This window comes from Alosa sapidissima, chromosome 16 (assembly GCF_018492685.1).
Source record: "Alosa sapidissima isolate fAloSap1 chromosome 16, fAloSap1.pri, whole genome shotgun sequence".
NCBI lineage: Eukaryota > Metazoa > Chordata > Actinopteri > Clupeiformes > Clupeidae > Alosa > Alosa sapidissima.
In genome coordinates, this window is record NC_055972.1 from 25,388,987 (window position 1) to 25,411,083 (window position 22,097).

Consider the following 22,097-nt stretch of genomic DNA (forward strand, 5'->3'; position numbering starts at 1 on the left):
TCCACGTCCTCATAATACAAATCAGCCTCGCCCTGTTTTTAAAATAATATTTTGTCGCAGCGACCAAGTTGTTATGCTGTAGCCTACAAGTCACTGGTTTGATTGTTTGCAATACTGGTTGTACACACAGGACATACATGCAGCTTATGCTTACATATTGTTCGCAGCTACTGGTTCAAAACACAACGATCACTGAAGCGGAGCAGCGAGGCCTCGTGCAGAGATGAAGGTGAGTCCATTTAAACTTGAATTTTGATTATTTTCCTTGGCTTACTGTCACGTGGTCCATTCAGAAAAAATGCACTAATAAGCTCTGGTTTACAGGCAGAAATGTCATAGCCTCTCTTGTTACGGGGATGTTTTTATCTGAGAATTTTAAAAAGAGAAACAGATACACTGTTTTAAGGTACATGTGGTTATGGTTTTTCATAGAGTTGTATCCAATAAGTGTCAGGGAAGTTTGGGATCTAGGCAACCGGTAGGCTACTTCACTCTGCAGCCTAGTAGACTTTCTAACTTTTAGCACTAGTCTCCTAATGACAACTTTATTTAGCCCTCTGAAAGAAGTACACGATCAAGTATTCCCTAACAAACGTGTTGCCAAATATAACCAAGATTAACAGTGACTATAATAAATAAATCTCATAGTGAAAGGCAATAATGCACATCAATGATTTATGCCAAACCCCATGTGGATCTTATTTGGACACAGATCAATGGGAAAAGGGGGTGTCTAATGAGAATTAGGTAGCCTATAAATAAGGGGGAAAGCCAGAGGGGGTAACATCAGGCAGTTGCATAGGTTGATGGACCATAGAGGCTTAGAGGTGGAGCGTTGTGGAAATTGATGTAGAGTTTTAAACAAATAGTACAGTATTTAAGCCCACATGTGTTTTACTGTGTTTAAGTCCAGTGCTAGAGAAATAGCATGCCTCATTCTTGTGTAGCCTAGTTATTAATACAGTGGCATGATTTTGAACTATGCAGACAAACCATGTTTTAGTTATTTGATGATTTGATGGAATGTTTTTCGTTTGAAGATCTTGACCCCCCTCCCCCCATGATGACCCCCCATCACTATTGCCGTAGTTTAATTATTCTCCTCATCTTGAGCAAGTTGGCAAAGTCGAAACCATTGTGTCTCCCACAAAGTAGGCTACTTGGAATGTGACAGTGAAAAGGCTTTGCCTTGTCTCCATGGTAACTGGCTGTTGGGCTATTGCCCACAGGATTTGTCCCATTGGCCCACAGGAGTGGCATGAGACACAACAAGAAAATAGTTCATTTTTAGACATGTTGTTTTGAAAGTGTTTTCATTCTTCTATTGTGTACTTTCATGAGAGTGCAAAAAAAAAAAAAAAACAACAACAAAAAACAATACTACACAGAGAGCGAAACCTGAGCCATCTCAAGGTACACAGCAATAATATCAGGCCAGCTCCCTTCTCAGTTAATCCACACTGACACTCTGTATAATTTCATCTGTCAAGATCTCTTGGAAGCTAATGAAACCCATGTGGCTGTCAAGCTTGTGTGATGCAGCACTTTCTCAGCAGTGACATTAGTCAGTGTTCATGGAAACCCGCAAAAAATACCATGCAGTGGCGGCCCACATTATGTACGGCGTGCTCTTGTCCTGGCGAGGAGAGATTTATTGTGGCCTGTGCTGCCTTTGCGATTGATTAAAGCGTAAGTTCCGTTTACAATGCACCCGGGCTGTGAAATGGGTTCATTTGCATTCTAACACTGCCAGCTGGTTGTGGAGTGAAAATATCTTGGAATGTTCTCCACCCAATGTGTTTTTTTGGATATCTGAATTGCAATAGTCAGTTAGGCACTTTGCATACCTAAATGCTTTGTCTCATTCCACACAGTTTAGTTACTGTCGTTATCAGGATGGCTGAGCAGTTCTTGTCAGCTCAGTTCTGTCTGTCTGTCTAAAACTAAAGAAAGTGGTCAAAAAGGACAGTTCAGAATAGAGTGCTGCACAGCTGCACAGTTTTGTTGCCTCTGTCCTGTACTTAATGATGCAGTTCACCTGAACATTGACCATTCTTGCATTTGTTTGTAAAAGTACTGTATTCACTGATGATATGTACTTTCTGTAAACAATAAATGTTGTTAACTTGTTATACATTGTATACAATGCTTTGCATTACTGTAAAACGGTACCTCACTGTGAAAATGAGCAATGTTTCCTGTGTGAATATGCTGACGAAGTGTGATTTGATGACTTGATTACAACTCCAGTCCTTTGTAAAACTGAAGATATGGAAGTTATACAGAGAGTATGGAGGGCATATAAAGTGCAGTGTAGACAGGCTGGTCTTGGAGATCACTTGCTTACTATAAAGTGTGGTGTAGACAGGCTGGTCATTTAGATCACTTGCTTACTATAAAGCGCAGTCAGTTAGGCTGGTGTTGGAGATCACTTGCTTACTATAAAGCACAGTGTAGTCAGTTAGGCTGGTGTTGGAGATCACTTGCTCACTCGGCTCGTGATGACACACACTAGTCATGGTGCCATCTGTTGTGACGTGGCAGCTCGCTCTGATCTCTTTGGAGCGTTTGTTTCAGTCAGGAAGACAATCAGGTGAAAATGGAACAAGTGCTACAAGTGTGGCTTCCCGCACCTGCTCACCTGCTCGCGTAGACCAGGGTTTCACTTTCAGAGGAAAAGATTTAATTTCCATCGAACCAGCATCTGTTTCTATGTTTCTGACCTAGCAGGTTTGGGTTGTTTTGTGTGCCCCTCCCTCTCCCCAATAAAATCTTAAAATATGTTTGTGCACTGGCCAGAAGGATGTAATTGAAATGTTGAGACCGAGCTGTGCTACCCATGGCCAGGGAGATGCAATGAGGGAAGGCCTGAACAAAGAGGGGATTCAAAGTCGGATTATTTTACAGCGTGTGAGAAAAGCTTAATTTTCTCCTACATCCCCCCCTTCCGTGTTCCTTTGTTTGGCAAACAATCAGATTCATTGTTAACCATGATGGTGGGTCGATTCCCGATCTAGCCCTGTCGTCAAGGAATGTAGTCAGGAAAGGTTAGTAACAGTTTATGTTTATCTTTTAGAGTTATAGTGTGTGGACATATCTATTGACACGAACTGGACATATTTATTGAATGAGAAATTGTTGATTATGACATTCATATTACATTTAGACGAAATCACTTTTAGACTTGAGAGGACGTTCAGTTAGTCAGAGTCGCTGAGGAAGGCTGTGTGTGTGTGTGTGTGTGTGTGTGTGTGTGTAAATGCTGTGTTTGTCTGGTGTCTTTCTCCCAGCAGCCAGCTGTGTTTATTATCCCTCCCATGTAAGAGTGTCTCCATTAATGAGTAACTTTAAAAAAAAATACTAAAACAAAAACACTGATTATTGTAGCAGATCAGATCACACCAGCTCCCAGCTCTGTACATGTGTTAGGGACCCAATGAACCACACAGAGTGGCATGATCGGACAGAGTCTTTACTTATGATCTGTGCTCTCAGGTTTTTCTGTTTGAGACAAGATCTGTGTCCCAGTTCACAGTGTCATGCTCATGCCATGCCAGCAGCAGCTGCAGATCTCAGATCCCAGATCCCTGCACACATGGACTTGGCACCTTATTCTCCAGTGATGATTGACACGCAGAGCCCATTAAGTGGGCACAGCCTCTGCCAGCCTCCAGTGACTGATCCTGTCACGATTGGCCAGGGGAGCACTTTGACCCGCAGCTGAACCGCGTGTGCGGACAGGCTGGCCGCAGGGGTTTAGCGAGAGGAAATGAGCGAGTGTTGCGCTGCGCAGCGCTGAGCTGAGCGAGCAGGGATTCTTTTTTATCTCCCCTCCACTGTTTCAACACCCGTCCCTTTATCGTGTTTTTGAGGAGGGGATTGTGTGCTGCGTTGGGACCATGCGCGTGCATGCACACACACACACACACACACACACACAGAGCTGACTATGCAGGAACACAGTGTTGTCATACCAGCGGGTGAGAAGAAACGGGCAGAAGCAGACTACTGTTTCCCGCGAGTTGAGAGTGGATTGTTTGACACATATTTCATGGTTGCTTGAAGGAGGTTGTCTAGCCTGGAGTTGCCGTTAATCACAGCATTTGATGTGAGAGCCAGAGGCAGCTTTAGCGCAGCTGAACTGTGGATTAATGGACCAACCAAACACTGTTCTTCTGCGGTTGTGGCAAAGCCTTTCTGTATTCATATGGCAATCCAACTCACATGAATGCCTACATTTCCTGTGTAGTGCGGTGTTGTATTGGAGGGGAGGGGGTAGGTTAGTCCACATTTCTTTGATGCTCTTCATGGAATGCACTCTGTTCCAGCATTCACAGACATGGTAGTTCTATTTCATGTTGCATGAAAGAAGTTTTGTCACTGACTACTCTTTTCATCTCTGTAAATCCCATTGCAATTTGCACCACCTCTGATGGACCAGCAGAGCTAACTGCCTTGCCTAGTTCATGTGAACAAATGTATTCACCAAGCAAGCCGGCTTGATATTGCACTCATTAGAGAGCAATCTTTAGAAATCTGACAAAGCATCTGTCAGTTAGTTTATCCTGCTGTTGTAACTTTGTTGTTTGTTATTATTATTATTATTATTATGGAAAATAACGATTTCTGTTGGGAATTAAATTGTCTTGCACACCACCAACACATCAGGATAGCCTGTTACGGAGGCAATGTTATTGCTGATCTTATTTGTATTCTTTTGAAGCACACTGTTTGTCAGTCTGTCGACTCAATCATGACTAGCACTGAGTACTTTGTTTGCAAGATAAAGAGCAACAAGGCACTAGCAACACACTATGCCAAACAAAAAGGAAAGCAAGTTATGCTTTCTAACTAATGTCTTATTTGTAATTATTTTGTAATTGTAAAAGTCACTTTGAATACAAAAAGAGTTGAAATAATCAAAAATGGTGGAAAATCCACCACAGAATTAGAGTGCTTCTCCGTAATGAAGTTTTGATGGACCTTCTATCAAAAAGTACTATTGAAATTTGTTGCACCTTGAAAAGTTTACATGCATCATATATCTGTTGCGAATTTTGTTTTATTTCTTCCCAACCAAACTAGTGCTGAATGCAATTCATTGCATATGCATTTTTAACAAGCCATGCTGGAAGACCTGTTTTTATTACTGTTTACTGAATCTCATACGTGTCTGGTAAAAACGGCAGACATAATATTAGCTATGGAGTCCCTCTTCCCTTCCCTTGTGCTCAGTATGTGAGCGTAGGTGAAAGGAAGTATCCACACATAGGTGAGCAGAGCACTGAACAAAGGCATTTTCTCCTCGCTGCTCTAGGGCGCATTTTGCCACAGAGCTGAACAAAACATGTGTGTTTAATCAGGCCGCACAGGGTCTGGGAAAGATTTTCCACCTCAACAGAGGTAGGTGAATCGAAGAGCTGTAAAAAACAGTCAATGAGCCATTATTTTCTCCATATGAAGAAAAAACCCCCCATGTGATTTGTTTGTGTATGTGTGTGTATATGTGTGTGTTTGATATTTTGAATGTGTGGCCACAGGCCATTATGGCATCCCTGGTCTCCACAGCTATGTTTTGGCAGGACACTGAAGACTGTTTTAAGTGTCTTGTTACCCGTAGTTCCTGAAGTCCTCAGTCTCTTTGGGTTCGACACTGGGTGGAGGACTTCCACTCCCTTGCATTTGCTGCCCGTTCACTTGTGGGAGGACTGAAGCAGAATTATCTTGAAAATCCTAGAGCATATTTCTTATGAGTTACTTTCTGTAGGTAATCAGTTGTTTCAAGGCAACACATCTGATGCATCTCTTCAAGTTGCTGAGTGCACCCAGCATTTCATACAGTTTTTCCAGCAGTTGTAATGCTACCTCAGAGAAGAAGTAAATATAGTTCATATATTTCATCTTCTTCTACTGACACTACTACTGAGACACCACTGTTTCCATATAATAGTATTACTATACTAACATGTCAGTATATCAATGAAGCCTCATCATAGTCATCACAAGCTTTTTGTTTCAGAGGTTAGATTTTAGGTGTCCAAAACAGGACAAAACAGATAAAACTACTGTATGTCAAATAAAAAACATTGTCCTCTTGGGTGCGTATGTTAACAGTATTGTTGACCGTTGACAGTTAGTAGCACATAATGTGTTCAAATATCTAACAATGGCTGTCACTATTCCAATAATTTCTGCTTTCCAATAACTTTCTGTTTAGGGTAGATTTCAGAAAATGGTGCAGCTGCACCTGAAACTATATATTTTCTGTCCTTTTGAGTGATCGTGCATTCTTTTTTCATAGAACAATTTAGGGCAGCAACTCACTTTGATCTAAAGTGGCAAAAGTAATGAAGCATGGAACTCTAAGTGTAATTTTTATTCTTAAATAAAGAACAGTGCTACAAGTAGCGGTCATTTCTCCAGAACAAACACTCAAAACTTATGAATGAATGGATTTTAGGAGGGGCCTCTTATCTTTGAGATGTATCGATTGATTCAAGCATCAAAATACCCAGTGTAAGGACCTACCCTTAGTTTCGACCCACTCACATCTGAGCAGTGGCTTAACCCAGCCAGGTTGGAATCTCTCTGGGTGGATGGGTGGGGTGTTGGGACGCATGTCCTCCCTACCCTTTGTCTATGGTAAATAATGACCCTTGGCAGACAGTTCTGAAGAAACAAGCCAGTCATTAGTCAGAGTACAATCTACCCATTTCAGTCCACCTCAGAAGAAGCGGGGATCAGCAGGAAATTGCATCATCATAAGACATTTCATTTTTATCATCGGTATATGAAGTAAATGAAAATGAGCTTAATGAAGCGCATTATACACAATCATAGTTTTTGCACTGTTTGTTTCACTCAACAGTGTAATTGTACCAATTGAACAGCAACCGTATTAATGATTGGGGTGTACCTAATATTTCTTCATCCCACCCACATTACAGCATGCAATTAGAAGCATACTATAGACCCCAAGGCTTGTTGCCATTCTTCTTTCACTATTGAATTTCACTTTCACTAAAGTGGGTACTGTCTAGGGTTGATGTCCAACAGAGCCCTACCAAAACAGCTGCCACTGAAATGGTATCAATAGAGATAGACACAAATGCTATAACATTACTTACATTTTTTACTCTCAGAGTTTCAACTGTGTAATTATGTGCTTTCTAAAGGAAAGACATTCCAAAGAATAAGTTTGAGGCCAGCTAAAAGACATGTATGTACCAAATTTTGGTGTGTATCCCACATATTTATTGAGGAACGTCACACTGTGGATGATAGTTTTGGCTTTGATTGAAAGGGATAATTAATCACACAAGCATAATGGAAAGAATGTAATAGCATGTTTGGAACTATTTACCGGTAAGTCTGAAGCGTGTAGTGTTTGTGTTGGAAATATATGAGGCCAACAAGTGTAGTCATTGAAGTTCTGGTTTGATTCAAATGACATGGTAGGCTTTAGATGGCTGATCATTCAGGAACTGCTGGTCATCATTTTGTCTTCATTCACCACCCATGCTTTATAATACCATTTAACAATTTAACAAACACACCCACTTCAGAGTATGTTAATTACAGTAGCAATGACGTAGAAGACAATGCAGATAATAAGAATACCAAATATTTGCTATGCTATGCAAGACACGTCAAATTAAGAGACACCAGTCAGTGGCTTGTAGCAGTAATAATAAAGCTTTATTTGTATAGCAAGTGAGTAATGACTCATTGAAGGTTGAGGTAAAGTGGATATTTTCCCTACCTTCTGATCCAAAACAGGAACACAGTCATTGAATGCAAATCTAAACAAACGTACACAATGTTATGTTGTTATTTGAGCACTTTTGCTTTAGACTATGGCCTGTTGCAAGATTCCATTCTGTTCTACTGTGCAGGATTATTACTGTGCTTGTTGTGCCTGGCATTTGTTGATTATATTATTTTTAAAAGCTCATTAGAGTGTAGGCATAATTTGATTACATGACTGAAAGAGCAGTTGTAAGACTTATTGCTCCAAGGACTGACAAGATGTAATAGCGGCTTCAGCCTCAATATTCTGTTATATTATACTGATATTCTGTCAGAGACGATGGTAAAAATGTTTTGTGAAAGTTTAAAATGGCACTGATGCCCCCCCCTAAGGGTGTTAATAAACAAAACAGTGATTCATGTTTTTATTTTTTATTTTGGTCTAAATACTTGTTGATTGTTGTTTGTCTAGATAGTTTCTTTTTCCTGAAGTGATAGAGAAAGATGTCCATTGTTCTTTCCAGACTTACCTCTTGTTGCAATGCAGAAAATATTTTAGAACCAGCTGGCCATGGCCATGTTCTAGATCTGTCCCTGATGCCTGTTTGCAGTTAGGAGTGTGATGGGTTTATTTTAATGCGTGTGTGTGTGTGTGTGTGTGTGTATGCGTGTGTATGCATGTATGTCTGTGTGTGCATGCATACAGTATATGTATGGGTAAGTGTGTCACCGTTTGGGTTTTTTTTTTGTCACCGTGTGTATGTGTGGCCTGCTCTGGTCTTGGCACATTTTGGTGGGTTTGTTTATTATTTATTTGGTGACAAGACCGATGGCACATAAAAGACCACAACGGCCGTGGCACTAGCATAGCAGCAGGTTTGTCCATTTGTGTTTGAGTTTGTGGTGTTAATGAACAGCTGTGTGTGTGTGTGTGTGTGTGTGGACAGCTGAGGAGGCTGGTGGTTTACACAGCTTGATGCCTCACCAGAGAGCACAACTTTTAGCATAGCCGGAAAACAACTTATTGCTCTCAGAGGAACACATCATAATCCTACTGGATACACTTCTATCTCGTGTGTCTGTCAGATCACAGTGTATGAGGCTTCTGTGGTGGTGGTGTTGTTCTTCATTGAGAATTCTTGTGTGTATGTGACAGTTGTCAGTGGGACCAAAGGTAAATTGCCATGTGAGTGGACTATAAATATTCTTTTTTATTCTGTTATTAATTATGTGCCTCAAACATGGTCATTTTGGCCCCTGCCGTGGCGCGGCTGGCTGGGGCACCTGCTCCATATGCTGGCGACCTCGGGTTCGATTCCCGCCCAGAGGTCCTTTCCGGATTCCACCCCGACTCTCCCACTCACTTCCTGTCATTTTCCACTATCCTATCACATTAAAGGCATAAAAGCCCCAAAAAATATACTTATAAAAAAAAAAAAAAACATTGTTATTTTTTCATTAATTTTACATATGAAGACTTCATATGATTAGACAGCTATTGAAAAGCAGTCAGTGTACCTTTATTCATCCATAACAATTGTTTTTGTATGCTGTATTTGTAATGCAGGGCGGCATGTTTTGTTTTTGCACATCACTTTTTGTTCACACAACAGATGAACCCCTATATTTACAATAAGATCCTAGACAGAATTGTCTGTGCTTGAAGTGTTGAAGGAAAAACTGTTGCTCTGACAAGGTCTTCGATGTTAAATGGGATCATGCTTGAAAAGTGCTGTCCTCCTCAATTGAGTGTTGGATCGATCAGCACTGAGCAGTGGTAGTGCATGCTTTGGTAAATATCTTGGTAAATTTTTCAGTTCAGATATGACATTTATTTTTTAGAGGGGGTGCTAGCTGAAATGGTATCGTACTTTCAATCAATCAGCCAATATATCACACAAACAGAAAATAACTTGGTGTCTGGTTTTGTTCTTTGTTCTTTGTACTTTTTTGAAAACTTCTGAAGCCAGATGTGGAGAGTATCAGAGTATTTTCAGGACCTGGCAATCCTGTTTCCTGAGCATGCATCTGCATCCAGTACCTTTTCACTTTTCAATCCTGTTCACATCAGGAAACTCATTCGCTCAGTACAGAATGCAAAAGCTCCTCTAGTCTGAGAAAACTGAATTGTCATTGTCTGTGGGAAAGCGTCTGAACGGCTAAGAACATGGAGCTTCATGTTTCATTATTGCCACCCTGGCTCCGTGGAGGTGTTCTAATTTTTTTGTTGCCAGGGAAACGAGGCAGCCGAAAAGAGCTCTTTTGAGGAGTAGATTCAAAAAGAGCAACCCGAGCATTTAAAATACGAGTGTCCTGTATTCATGCCGAAGAGGCTGCCTTTATTTTGGAAGAGTGGGGTGGTGGGGGCTCAGATCAAATGATCCCTGCATAAGTCTTTGGCACATTGACTCGATGGTTGCTGTGCAGACCTGCAGTTGTGTCGTTTTAGATGCTTCTCAGTAACCGTAATAGCTTCATAATAGCTTGTGATGATTATGTACTCAATATATTTGTGTGAGATTGGTGTGATTAACCCTTTTAGTATTTGGTGTGATAAAATAAACTGCTTGTTTTAGCTCCAAAGCTCATGATGAACCCAGTTTCTTTGTGCTGACTGGTTATCCTGATGCTCGCTGGTTTAGGCAGGGCATCCAGTAATTGTAAGGTAATGGGTATTTAGCAGATACTATTTCCCCCCCCGAAATGACTTACAAAGACAACATTGGGGAATTGAGCCGACCACATACAAAGTGCCAACACTAACCACTGCTCCACCGCACTAAGCAGGACCAGCTTGAGTGGTGTTTAATCAACGGAAGCTCATTGATCATCCATTCCTCTCATCCTGTTGGCAATCATCTGCTCAGCAAAACCCAGTATATACAGTCAATGAGCAAAACCCACAACGACCAAGATAAGAATACAAACTTGGAGTGTTCAGTAACAGTGTGATAAACTGTGTTTTAAATATTGTTTAAATATGTCAGCCAAACCCTCAAACTGTGTTTGGAGTCATCAGGAGAAAGCTTCACTCACTTGTAGACATGTATGAGGACCGACTCGAAATGCATCAGACAAACAGCCCAAGGCTATCGTGTGTGTGTGTGTGTGTGTGTGTGTGAGAAAACTGCTGTGACATGCATGTGGTAAATGCTTTCAGAGGTGGTGACTGATGACATCCATATCGCTAGACGGCTAATGTTGCCTTTCCAGGCTGGCCTTGTTATGGATGCTTTATTGCCTCAGAACAGGTGGCCCCTTTGGCTTGTCCCTCACTGTCCATTAGTGCGAAGTAGGAACAGCATGATGAATGTGTGGCCAGAGATCCCTCTGTCCATCTCATGTTAACGCACAGAGAAACACTATCGACCACTCAAAGGGCCACGGCTACAACTGTAATGGGAATGAGCCTAAACGGTGTGATGATCATCCTAGGGTTCTAGTATTTATCCATATCCAAGACTGTTTAGAGAATGAGTTACAACCCCATCACTAGTACAAGAGGGCCATCAGGGTAATAGTCAGGAACTGAAGTCAGGACTCTTTTGCGAAATCTGAATGTCCATGTTCTGTCAAGTCATGTCAAAAGTAATTTTCAATCTGAGGTGGTAGATTAAAGGTGGGTGACTTAACTCATGTGGTATTAAAAAGGGGCTGCAAAGTAATATATCCCCCGTCAGCCATTTGGCACTGTCATCCCTCGACAGAGACATGCTGTTGGCAGCACAACCCTTTGCCATTGTAAGTGTCTTCTGTGAGTGTAATTTGGTTGGATTTCTCGCTCACTCACTCTTTCTTTCTCACTGGCTCTTTGTCCTTATCGCTCAGTCTTCCTTTATCGCTCACTCTTTCTCCTTTCTTCTCTCTCTCCCAGACCCTGGAGGAGCCCCCATATCTGACGGTGGGCACGGATGTGAGCGCCAAGTACAGAGGGGCTTTCTGTGAGGCAAAGATCAAGACAGCCAAGCGACTGGTGAAAGCAAAGGTAAGCTTCTCTCATCTCGTCAAAATGGCTCTTGGTTGGTTATCTCCAGTGGGCAAGAATAGTCATCATTCAGCACAGGGGGAGATGACCGTGGTTGGATACCACCATGCCAGGATAACTTTGTGTTCATTAGTGCTTGAATCCCTGTTTGTTATTTAACCAGTAGTAAATCATAGCATTAAAAAGCATGAAGGGAAACCAGAGAGGATTAAAGCTAGTAAATTAAGGATCTTTGGGGAAACTTCATTGCCTGTCACATAATACAGAAACCCGTGAAACATCCCCAAACAGTTCATCCATCTCGTCTGGAGAGAGTTTGACATTGCATCTGTGGTCACAGTCTGTTTTGCGGTCATATTGGCTTGCATGTAATATGGTTCTATTTGGTCATCAAGTCCGCGTCGTGCTGTGTTGTCAGGAGCCAACTCTCCCTGTATTGATGCTGACCGGCTCATTTGCTAAAGTGACTGAGAAATATTGATGTCTTGTATTATTAACATAGTTCCACACCAGAGGCCTTGGCGGCGTCTGCTCCGCTGCTAAATGACTAAGGGCCTCGGGTTGAGTCATTTTTCCGCAGACTGTGGAAGCCTAAAGTGATCCAAGTGAAGCATTGTCCTCGGAGCTAAACAGCCAGACTCTTGCTATCGTTCCATTCAGACGCAGTGACTCAGAAGACTTTCTGCCGCTGCTGGTGGAGTTTTGTTGGTTGTTGTTGTTGAGTCTGACAGTAGAAAGAAAGGATAGAGGTAGGAGGAGATGTGGAGAGAGTGATATGTGATATTGAAAGTGTGTGGAGAGTGGTGCTATGCTGTTCCTGTTCCTTACTTCTCTGAACTCTTTCTAGTCCACAATCCTGATTCTGGCAGGTCTGTCCTTTCTACAAACACAGGCCCCTAGCCACAACTATGCTCTCTTTTTTTATACGTTCAGTGGACAGACGCCCATGAGAAATGAGCCTGTGTGTGTAGGCCGTATCCCTTTCGGACACAAATGCATGTTAGTATGATAATGGACGTGGGAGGACATTTCTTGAGAACGGCTGTTTTTGAATTGTACTGTTGAAAACACTTGAAGATAATTACAGGATAATTCATAAAGGCAGACGCACCATCAGCGGCAGCTTGTACTCTGCTTGTCTCACAGCACAATGTCGTCTTTAAGTAATGCTGCTCTCTCTCTCTGATATTTATTAAAAGCTGCTGCTAATTTAAACTGGTAAATCGTGTCAAGTGCCTCAGAATAAGATGTCCATTTTGCAAACTGATTGCTCTACAGCTTGAAACAGAATAGCGCTAATCAAAGTAGACACGGAACGGCATAACTGCAGCAAAAAAAACGTACTCTGTGTAACACAAATGGAGGATTACAGCAATTAGTCATGGGTTGTTGTGATTTTGAATATTCCCACCTAATGAATTCCACTCCAGCGCTTTGGTGAATTAATCTCTTTTTGACTGCAAGCTTAACAAACGGGACGGTGCCATATGGTGTAGCAACACTGTGTGATTTAAAAATAAGATCAAAGAGCCCACTGTTACATTGCCGCATTCATATTGCCTTGTTTTCATCGTCAGGAGTTTTTTTTTTTCCTTTATATTAATGCAAATTCTGCTTTGCCTCTTTTTCACCCTTATGTTTGTTCTCCTCAGAGAAGTGTGTACTTCTTGACCCCAGCGGGGATATTCCAAGTGGGTGGTTTAGTAACAAGCCTGTTTGAGTTGCAATAACTTGGAATAAGTGGTAAACCTCCTAATAGAAGAGCCTTATGGGTTTATTTTCTTAGTAAAATAAAGCTATAGGCTATTCTATTAGGAGGTTTGCCACATACTCTTTGAGTTAACTTACCCAGGTCTGTCACTAAACCATGTATTTGGAATGCCCTCCTGGGTTTATATATGGTCTGAAGTGGACACTGGTGTTCCTTCCTGTCCTTGTCTGCCTCCCCCTCACTCTCTCTCACCCCATGCAGCACTCTGTCTGTCCTCCTTCCTCGATTCAATAATTCCACTCTCTCTCTCTCTCTCTATCTCTCTTCTCTCTTTCTCTGTCTCTCTCTCTTGAGGGCCTCCTTACGTTGCCTACTCCCTCCCCCTGCTGCTCAGCGTTGCTTATGTGGCCTTGTTAGAAATCGGATTAGTCAATTCAGCTAAGAGCCAGGACCCCCCTGCTGAAGAGACCTAATCAAATTCCTATCATGGTATCAGCAGTGACATCATGTGCTCTCCCGCTCCGTCTCCCTGCAGAGCACTTTCACAAGACTCAACGACCGCAGGGCTCTCTGTGCTTCGTCTCCCAATCTCTGCCGGTGTTGATGACTCCCTCCCCTTCTGACGCTCTGTCTTTATCACTTTCCCTCCCCCCCCTCTCTCTCTTTCTCTATCTTTCTTTTATCTCTCTCTTTCTGTTTGGAAAGCTATTACACTGATATGCACTCTCTCCCCGGAGAGCGGTGGCCTGGTGTTTGAGGCGTTTGTGTAGTATTAGTCTGTGCTGTGCTACACAGAGACTGATGGAGGCATTGCATCAGCAGCACCACCAACCCCATCACCAGCCCCAGCACCACCCGAGCGTAGGCCGTTTCCCCGGCCCTCACCACTGTCAAACACACTGTAAAAGATAAGAGGCTCTCGGGTTGCTGTCGCCGCCGCCACCACAGCCTGGAAAAGCCCTGCAGCATGTGCAGCCACGGCCGGCAGCGCCGGGTAATGCGGTGTGGTGCGCTGCGCTGTGACGCTCAGCCGAGCGTTGAGGATGCCCCACAGCCCCATCGCCTGAGCCCTCAGCTGGAACGTCAAAAGAAGGTTGTCAGGCGTTTTTATTTATCTATTTATTTGTTTGTAAAGCTGCACTCCTCTCCTCTCCGGCAAGCCCATTGATCCGGCACAGCCTTTGTGTCCACAAGCTGCCACCTGCTGCGTGGCTTAATACCGCAGGTGGAAGCTAACTCAGGAGAGGAAGGCATTCTCATGCACTGACAACATGCATTCTGGTGAAGACCGCAGCTGCAGCAACAGTAACACTCCTGCAAGTGCTTGTAGGCTTCTGTACGGGGCTCAAGGTGTCAGACTGCGCTGGTGTACGCCTGTTGAAAGAGAGGCATGTGCTTGGGCAGAAATGGGCTTATCTGACACAACTAATCAGAGCTTGATATGCAGTGGAGCATTTAATTCCTCTGAAGCATTCATGATTCATGATATTATAAAAATTTGAATAATAAGGTGTCTACGATTTTAATCTCTCACTTTTAATGACTGAATTGCTTTTTTTTTTTATTGTTATGATGTATTAGGATTACATTTCATCCCCCTGTTCCAATCCCCTGCTATGGTAAGGCAGTTACGTAAGACAACACAGTGGTGACACGCCTCAAGTTTGGAAGTCCCCGAGTGACTTTCTAGTTCCTTTAGCCTACTTGATTCACCCAAATCATAGATCTGAGTTGGGATGTAAAGGTTGGGGCTGGCTTTACACATGTGGTCCTGGTGACATCCATCTAATTACTTCCTTTCTTGTTACAGTCTTGTTACATTAATCCTTCGCGTTTTTTTATCCGTCTTTGATGTAGAGTGTTAGTTTATAAACAGCTCCTCCTGTGTGGTTGGGGTTCTCTCTAATGCGAAACGGAAATTCCCTAGATTCGCAGCGTAGTGTGTTTGTTGCTCCTGTTGAGGTAAACGTAAACCTAAGGCTTATGTTGATGATTCAACTCTACAGCCCAAGTGCTGTTTTTAGGGTTTTCAGCACTGACCTGATAAGGTGATCTTAGTCTAAAACCACATAACCACTTTGGTGTGCTCCTGTTTGTATGCGTTGACCAGACTTTATCATCTAACCACATAAACATCCTTCTGCTATAAACTCGCTTGTCTTGCTATGCACGATTGCACATGCTAAATGGGATATAATTTAACACAACTTAATTAGTTTTGTTTTTTTTTCTGTTTGAAATCTATGACAAACACTACACTAAGCAGTCATTGTATTTCACTCTGCGTAGTGGTCAGATGAGTTTGCCTACACAGAGACCAGCTGTCATTGGTGGTGCCTGTGCCAGCATGCACCTCCCTCATAGAGCCGCTCTCCCTTTCTGCTGCGGATCGATGTGAGTGCACATTTCACTCGTCCAGACATTCTACTTTGGCTTTGCCATATGCTGGATAGACTTTACAAAAAAACAACCAAACTCTCACTCAACAGCAGCATCTGCACTGCTTCAGATTTCAGGACTTACAGAAATACTTTAAGATGATTACACACTGATCAAATAAATGTTGACCACCTCCAACCAACACCACCAGTTGTTTCAGATCTGTATGCAGATTTTCAGTTGTATCAGGGTGCAGTGTCAATCTGTTTGTTGTGGTTTGTTGCTGGGTGGAGTTTGTCAAGTTTAACATGTCTGGTTAGGTAACAAACATCTGTCTAGTTATTTACTATTTGGACAGTGTGGACTGTGGAACCTGCAGTAAAGTTGGTTTTCTGAACATTTTAAAGACAACAACCAACTGCATGAAACCTTAGAATGTTGGGGTCAGTTGGGCATTGCCTGGGCAAGAACTTTACTCTTCTCCATGTGTTTTGAAGTGGTCACTAGTGCTGTTGGTAGTCATTTTTCCTTTTCCCTTTCAGCTGGGTTTGAGTGCTCAGCACTTGGCTGAGACTGCATTTCACGGCTGGTGTGTGTAGCAGGGGTCAGGGTGCTCCTGTAACTCTAAAGCTGCGTTATGACAGCAGAACCCAGCACGCTGCTGGCAGGAATGCACAATTTTACTGACCCGCATCCCTTCTGTAATATATTTTTTTCTCTCTTACTCTATCTTTTTTTCTTTCTCTTTATTCTTTTTGTGGGCTATTGTTGCTTCTTTGATCTGTCCCAGCTCGCTCGCTTGTCAGACGGTTCCCCACCTATTTGGAAACTTCCATGGCATAACATAGCGACTCTAGCCTCCCTGCACTGGCACATTTGAAATCCACTTGCTCACAAGATGTTATCTTCCACCACGCTCCATTGTCTCTGTGTTGGGAACAAGAGGAAGTGGGGAAATGGACATGTGCATTGCACAGATAAAGTCAGCAGTGCAGATGTAAGATTGTGATGCCGTTGGACCGATGCAGTGGACATGGGGATGTGATGGGATTCCAACTGCTGCCCTCAGAGGTTTTTGTCCAATTTGTTAGCGAAAGACAGAAGTGAATTGTTTGTCTTTGGGTTTTTTTTCCCCTCTCTGAAACACTTATCAGAGGGTGTTTTTCATGTAATGGAGCCACATACTTTCCACCACCTGTGCCAGCATTAGCAAGCTGTCCAGCCAAGGCCTGTGGGACTTCCCACCCCTCTATCATGAAGTGGAGGTTCATGCATAATTGCATAATCAGCCCTAATAAACACCTCCTTCTCGTCTCCCCTCTGGACCAAGTGCCTGTTGCACACTCATCGCTCCCCACACACACACACACACCACACACATGCCAGACACGAGTGCTGGGGGGATCGAAGGAAGTGGCCCATGAGTCTGTCTGTTTACTCTGGTTACTGATTCTCTGTCTTCATGTCATCTCCCCTTCTCTCTCTCTCTCTCTCTCTCTCTCTCTCTCTCTCTCCCTCTCTCCCTCTCTCCCTCCCTCCAGGTGACCTTCAAGCCAGACGCATCAACCACAGAGGTTCACGATGAACACATCAGAGGACCTCTGAAGGTATGTGTTGCTGTTTTTTTGCTCTGAGGCTTGTCTGTTTTAATGTGTTCTCAGCTGTGACATAGCTGAATTGGGGGGCGGGGGTGTTGGTAGTTCAAAACTTTGTCAGTAACATAATGCAGCTATTCAGCAGTGCACTGAAATTGAAACTAAGCTAAGTTTAAAATAAGCATTGCATACTGTGAAACATACAATAACCGCCTGGTAGAATCCTCTAATCCTCAAAGCACTGGCCTTTAAAGGTACACTATGGAAGATTTTCTCCTTAATATAACATTTACAAAGCCAATTTGATGTTAAACGAACTTGTAATAGGCGAATCATTTACTTGGCATAGCTATACAGCATAGACGTAGCAAGTCGGTACCGAGAAAACGAGCCATGCAACTTCAAGAACGGTGGCCCGACAAATCTCGCGATAATCGTGAAACATTGCCTTGTCAGTAAATATAGCTCTTTGGAGATAATTTTTGCCTGTAGTTAATCCTTCACCTCCACAATAAAAGCATTTCCATTGTGTACAGGGGGGATAAGTCACGAGAAGTTTGCTAATTACAACCGCACAGTAAAATATAAATATATTGCGACTCTAGAGGGAGCTCTACAGGGGCCAAAAATACCTAAACATGCATAGTGTAACTTTAACAAAAATACAAGTTTCTCTAGTAAGTAGTAATGCCTACCTTCACAATTTGTATCTGCTTCAGACATCTGTTAAATTTCTGTGTTGTTCTTTAATTCACTCTGCTTTAATTGTCCGTCTTTAAGTTAGCCTGCCTCTTGGTATTGTAGCTTTTGGTTGTCTTTTGACAGACTTTCTTTCTGTGACCACTGCACTCAATCTTCTTCCACAACAGACTTTCTGAATGATACTCCGTGCTACTAAGTACTTCTAAGTGTCAAAGCAAGTGCCATTACAGACTTGTATTTTAAGTTGGAAAAACAGAGTGGCAATGTATTGAGAGAAACCCATATATGTAATGATAACATCTCTGGCTCTCAGGTGGGTGCTGTGGTCGAGGTGAAAAACCAAGATGGAGTTTACCAAGAGGCCACCATCAACAAGCTGACTGATGCTAGCTTGTACACAGTTGGTGAGTGCTGGTATCCCTTGAGCAGATGGCCAAGATTCTGTAATTGACCGTGACTGGCGTTGTGTTTGTAGTGCCAAGACAAAAATGACGTCCCCCCTTCTGAAATGGCTAGCTTTTTATTTATAATAACTCTTGGAAAATGGATGCTTTATTTGTTTTTAAACAAGGCTGAGGGAAGGAGCAGTTGTTTGTGCTCGTTCTGCATTGGTGAAGCACACTGAATTTGTTATGATCAATCCATAAAAAGCAGTGGGAGGTTATAGTGTGTGCTGCTGCCGCCGCCATCTTTCATACGAGATAGAGGAGTGTTTTTAGATAATGCTGGAGAAGAGTATGTTGGTGCTTGTCTGTGTGTATGTGTGTCAGTGAGGGAGAAAAAGTGAGAGTGAGAGATAGTGATGGTGTGTGTGTGAGAGAGAGAGAGAGAGAGAGAGAGAGAGAGCGAGATAGATGAGGGGAAATATAGGGATAGGAATAGAGACAGGGAGACAGAAATAGACAGCGAGAGAGAAAGAGGCACCAGGGGGAGAAAGAGAGAGGGAGAGAATAAACAAGAGAGAGTGAGGGAGAAAGACAGAGAAGCAAGAAGCAACACAAGCTAAGCTGCTTGTTCTCTATGCTGTGTTTTTTCCTGTAGTGTTCGATGACGGTGACGAGAAGACCCTGAGGCGCTCGTCGCTCTGCCTAAAAGGAGCACGTCACTTCGCAGAGAGCGAGGCAAGTCCTCTGTGTTTGTTCGCCTCCTTGTTGTCCTTCACATCTGTACTTTTCCCCCTCCATACTTGTTCTACATTTGTAGGCGAAGCAAACAAAATGTACTCGTATAGAAATATATTTGGCCATTGGTCATTTGCTAGCAGCTAAATTGAAGATTTGGGGGGGGGGGGGTTAAACATTCGTTTTTTAGAGACATTTCGTGCTCGCACTTGATTGAGCACCATGAGGTCTAGATAGCTCACCATGTCATTCCACGGGATTAATTTGTAATCCCTGTGCTCCGCTTCGCTCCGTGTCACAGACGCTGGACCGGCTCCCACTCACCAACCCAGAGCACTTTGGGACGCCCGTCATCGGGAAGAAGAGCAACCGGGGCAGACGATCCAATCCCGTGTGAGTATCCAGTCTCAGAAAAGCCCACCCTCATCTTTGTCAGTGTCAATAGCTTTCTAGAGCTTTCTTCAAGCGGCCATGGGGGATTATGCTAAGGTTTGTTTGAGAAGTAACAGAAATTAACATTTATGCACATGACAGTTATATCACAAACATTACACAAACAACAATAAAAAAGCACAAGCAGTAGTAAGAAGTTCTGGTATCGCACTAGTGAACTAACTACGCAACACGCATGCAAACGCCAATCACCACCACAGCTGATCCTGATAAAGGCTTGCCAGCATGCTGACTGGTGTCTTTTGCTGATGTACTGTTATTTGAGATGTTGTGCTGTGAAAGTTTGCTTCCATTTTGTTGGGCAGTCGTAAAACACAGAAGTACATAATGCATAGGGCACTTGTGGTGAGAACGGCAGGTGTTTGTCTCTGTCCTGCACATTACTTCCTGCCACATTCATTTGCCTGATTTTATCCAAATAATCTTACATACATCAGTTTTTACAAGGGCCAGTCTCCCTGAGCAACTCAGGGTTAAGTGCCTAGCTCAAGGGCACATTGAACCCACAACTTTTCCTGCTACAGCATGCTAGCTGTATTATTTTAATTTGAAGATGATGGCAAAACTAGTCACCCATAAAAATATACCTCAAAAAGTAGTCTGTGCCGGTATTGGCAAGTCTTAAACAAATGGAAGTCTCTCACCTCTCCCGCCACCCATAACACCACAGCGATGGACCTGAAATCCTCAGCGCCATTTCTCTTCAACTGCATCGGCCGACAGAGGTGATTATGGGACCATGCTTGAGCTCACGGTTTAGAAGTGGGTTGGGAGTCATATTCGGAGGTAGCAAAGGCCCACTCCGAGCACAGACAGCACATTGTGCAGCCATGGGCAGGCCTCAAATCACTTTTCACCTGGAATATTGTGCTAAGCATTGTTGATCCTGATCCCAGCTCGGGGAGAGAGGAGGTATTCCAGATGAGAGCTAGCTAGCGGAGGCCTTGGATTTGCGGCCATAAGAATTTGGCCCTCATTCAGTTAACTCTGATTGAAAAATGTGGACACTTTCTGTTGTGGAATGTGATGTGATATCCCTATGATGATTTTTAAAGAAAAACGTTTTTCCCTCCTCATTATTAGTATTGCAGAATGATTGAGAATTGGGCTTGGAGTGAGGTGTTCCCAGTGGCATTGGAACAAGTGGGCCAGTTATCTAGCCCAGAGACGTGCTAGTTAAGCCCAGTCTCTTGCTATTCCCAAAGGGTCTTTACTTCAGCCGTCACTGTGCCATTTAAGAAGAGGTTTTCCTGATAGCATAACACTAGCCTGAAGCAAGCCTGTTCACTTGTGAAAAACCGTGCCCTTTTCTATTTCACTTCTTTATTTTAATTGTATCGCTGTCAACTGGAACACAAATGCTGAAGGCCAGTAGTTTTGTATTGCCCAATGAAGATATTTTGCACGTAAGATGCACGTCTTGGTGGTAAACAAGTACTGGTAGTTGGTCACAGATGATGAAGACCGAAATGTCTCTGAATGTGAGGGCAGGAATCGGAATGGGAGGGGGGGGGGGGTGGGGTGGAGAGGGAAAGAGAGAGAGAATGAGAGAGAATGAAAGAACTGCATTATAATTGAAGCAGGCCAGTGAGTCGCATAGCATATCGAACAGGAGCAAATTTGTGGACTCATCAGTAGATGAAGCCTAATTAGCCATTATCCCCGGCTGTAATACGCTGGGAGTACTCAGAGTGTGAGACGCTCCGCTCAGCTGTTAGCAGGAGCGCTCTCCCATCTCTCTCTCTCTCTCTCTCTCTCTCTCTCTCTCTCTCTCTCTCTCTCTCTCTCTCTCTCTCTCTCTCTCTCTCTCTCTGCCGTCTCGGACTGCCGCTCACACCGAAAGCCGTGCAGCCGAGCGGCTAGACTGACCGTGTTTGACCAGTGCTCAAGAGCTCTTGTCCACTCACTGCACCGCAGGCAGCGAGAGCCAACAGGAATGAATTCATTGGTCGTGGTGTGGTCTTAACAAAGGAGGCGTGCGGAAAAGCGAGTATACTTTCGGTCAAAGTGTGCCTGCCGCCAGGTGCGTGTGTGTGTGTGTGCCAGTATGAGTGCATGTGTGTACGAGTGTGTGAGCTTGTGGACACACTCTTTTTTTTTTTTTCCTTTATCTCCGGGAATAATTTCTGTACGTGGATAAGGGTATGTGTCAGTGTATTTGTAATTTGTGGTTCCTGTCATTGATGTATCTGTATCTGTCCTGTCTCTTCCCCAGTCAAGAGGAGGAGTCGTCATCTTCCTCCAGTGAGGAAGAGGAGGGTGACCAGCGGCAGAATGAAGACCTGTTTGGCAAGGTGGTGTGTGTGGACGGGGTGGCCACAGGGGACAAAAAGAAGACGACGTCATGGTACCCTGCCCTGGTGAGTCAACGGTTAACTTCAGGGCCTGTGAAGCTGCTCAAG

The 22,097-nt window shown here is 43.3% G+C and overlaps 1 protein-coding gene across 6 annotated transcripts in view; it reads left to right on the forward strand.

Annotated features, from left to right (window-relative positions):
• The window catches only part of arid4b (AT-rich interaction domain 4B), a 46,836-nt gene that overhangs the window by 2,428 nt on the left and 22,311 nt on the right, over nt 1-22,097 (forward strand). For all 6 annotated transcript variants that reach the window (XM_042066418.1, XM_042066420.1, XM_042066421.1 and 3 more), the window contains exons 2-8: nt 168-229; nt 11,624-11,734; nt 17,366-17,431; nt 18,435-18,525; nt 19,163-19,242; nt 19,544-19,635; nt 21,911-22,055. In XM_042066418.1, coding sequence (XP_041922352.1) covers nt 224-229; nt 11,624-11,734; nt 17,366-17,431; nt 18,435-18,525; nt 19,163-19,242; nt 19,544-19,635; nt 21,911-22,055 — 591 coding nt within the window. In that variant the 5' untranslated portion in view covers nt 168-223. The remainder of the gene's footprint in view (nt 1-167; nt 230-11,623; nt 11,735-17,365; nt 17,432-18,434; nt 18,526-19,162; nt 19,243-19,543; nt 19,636-21,910; nt 22,056-22,097) is intronic.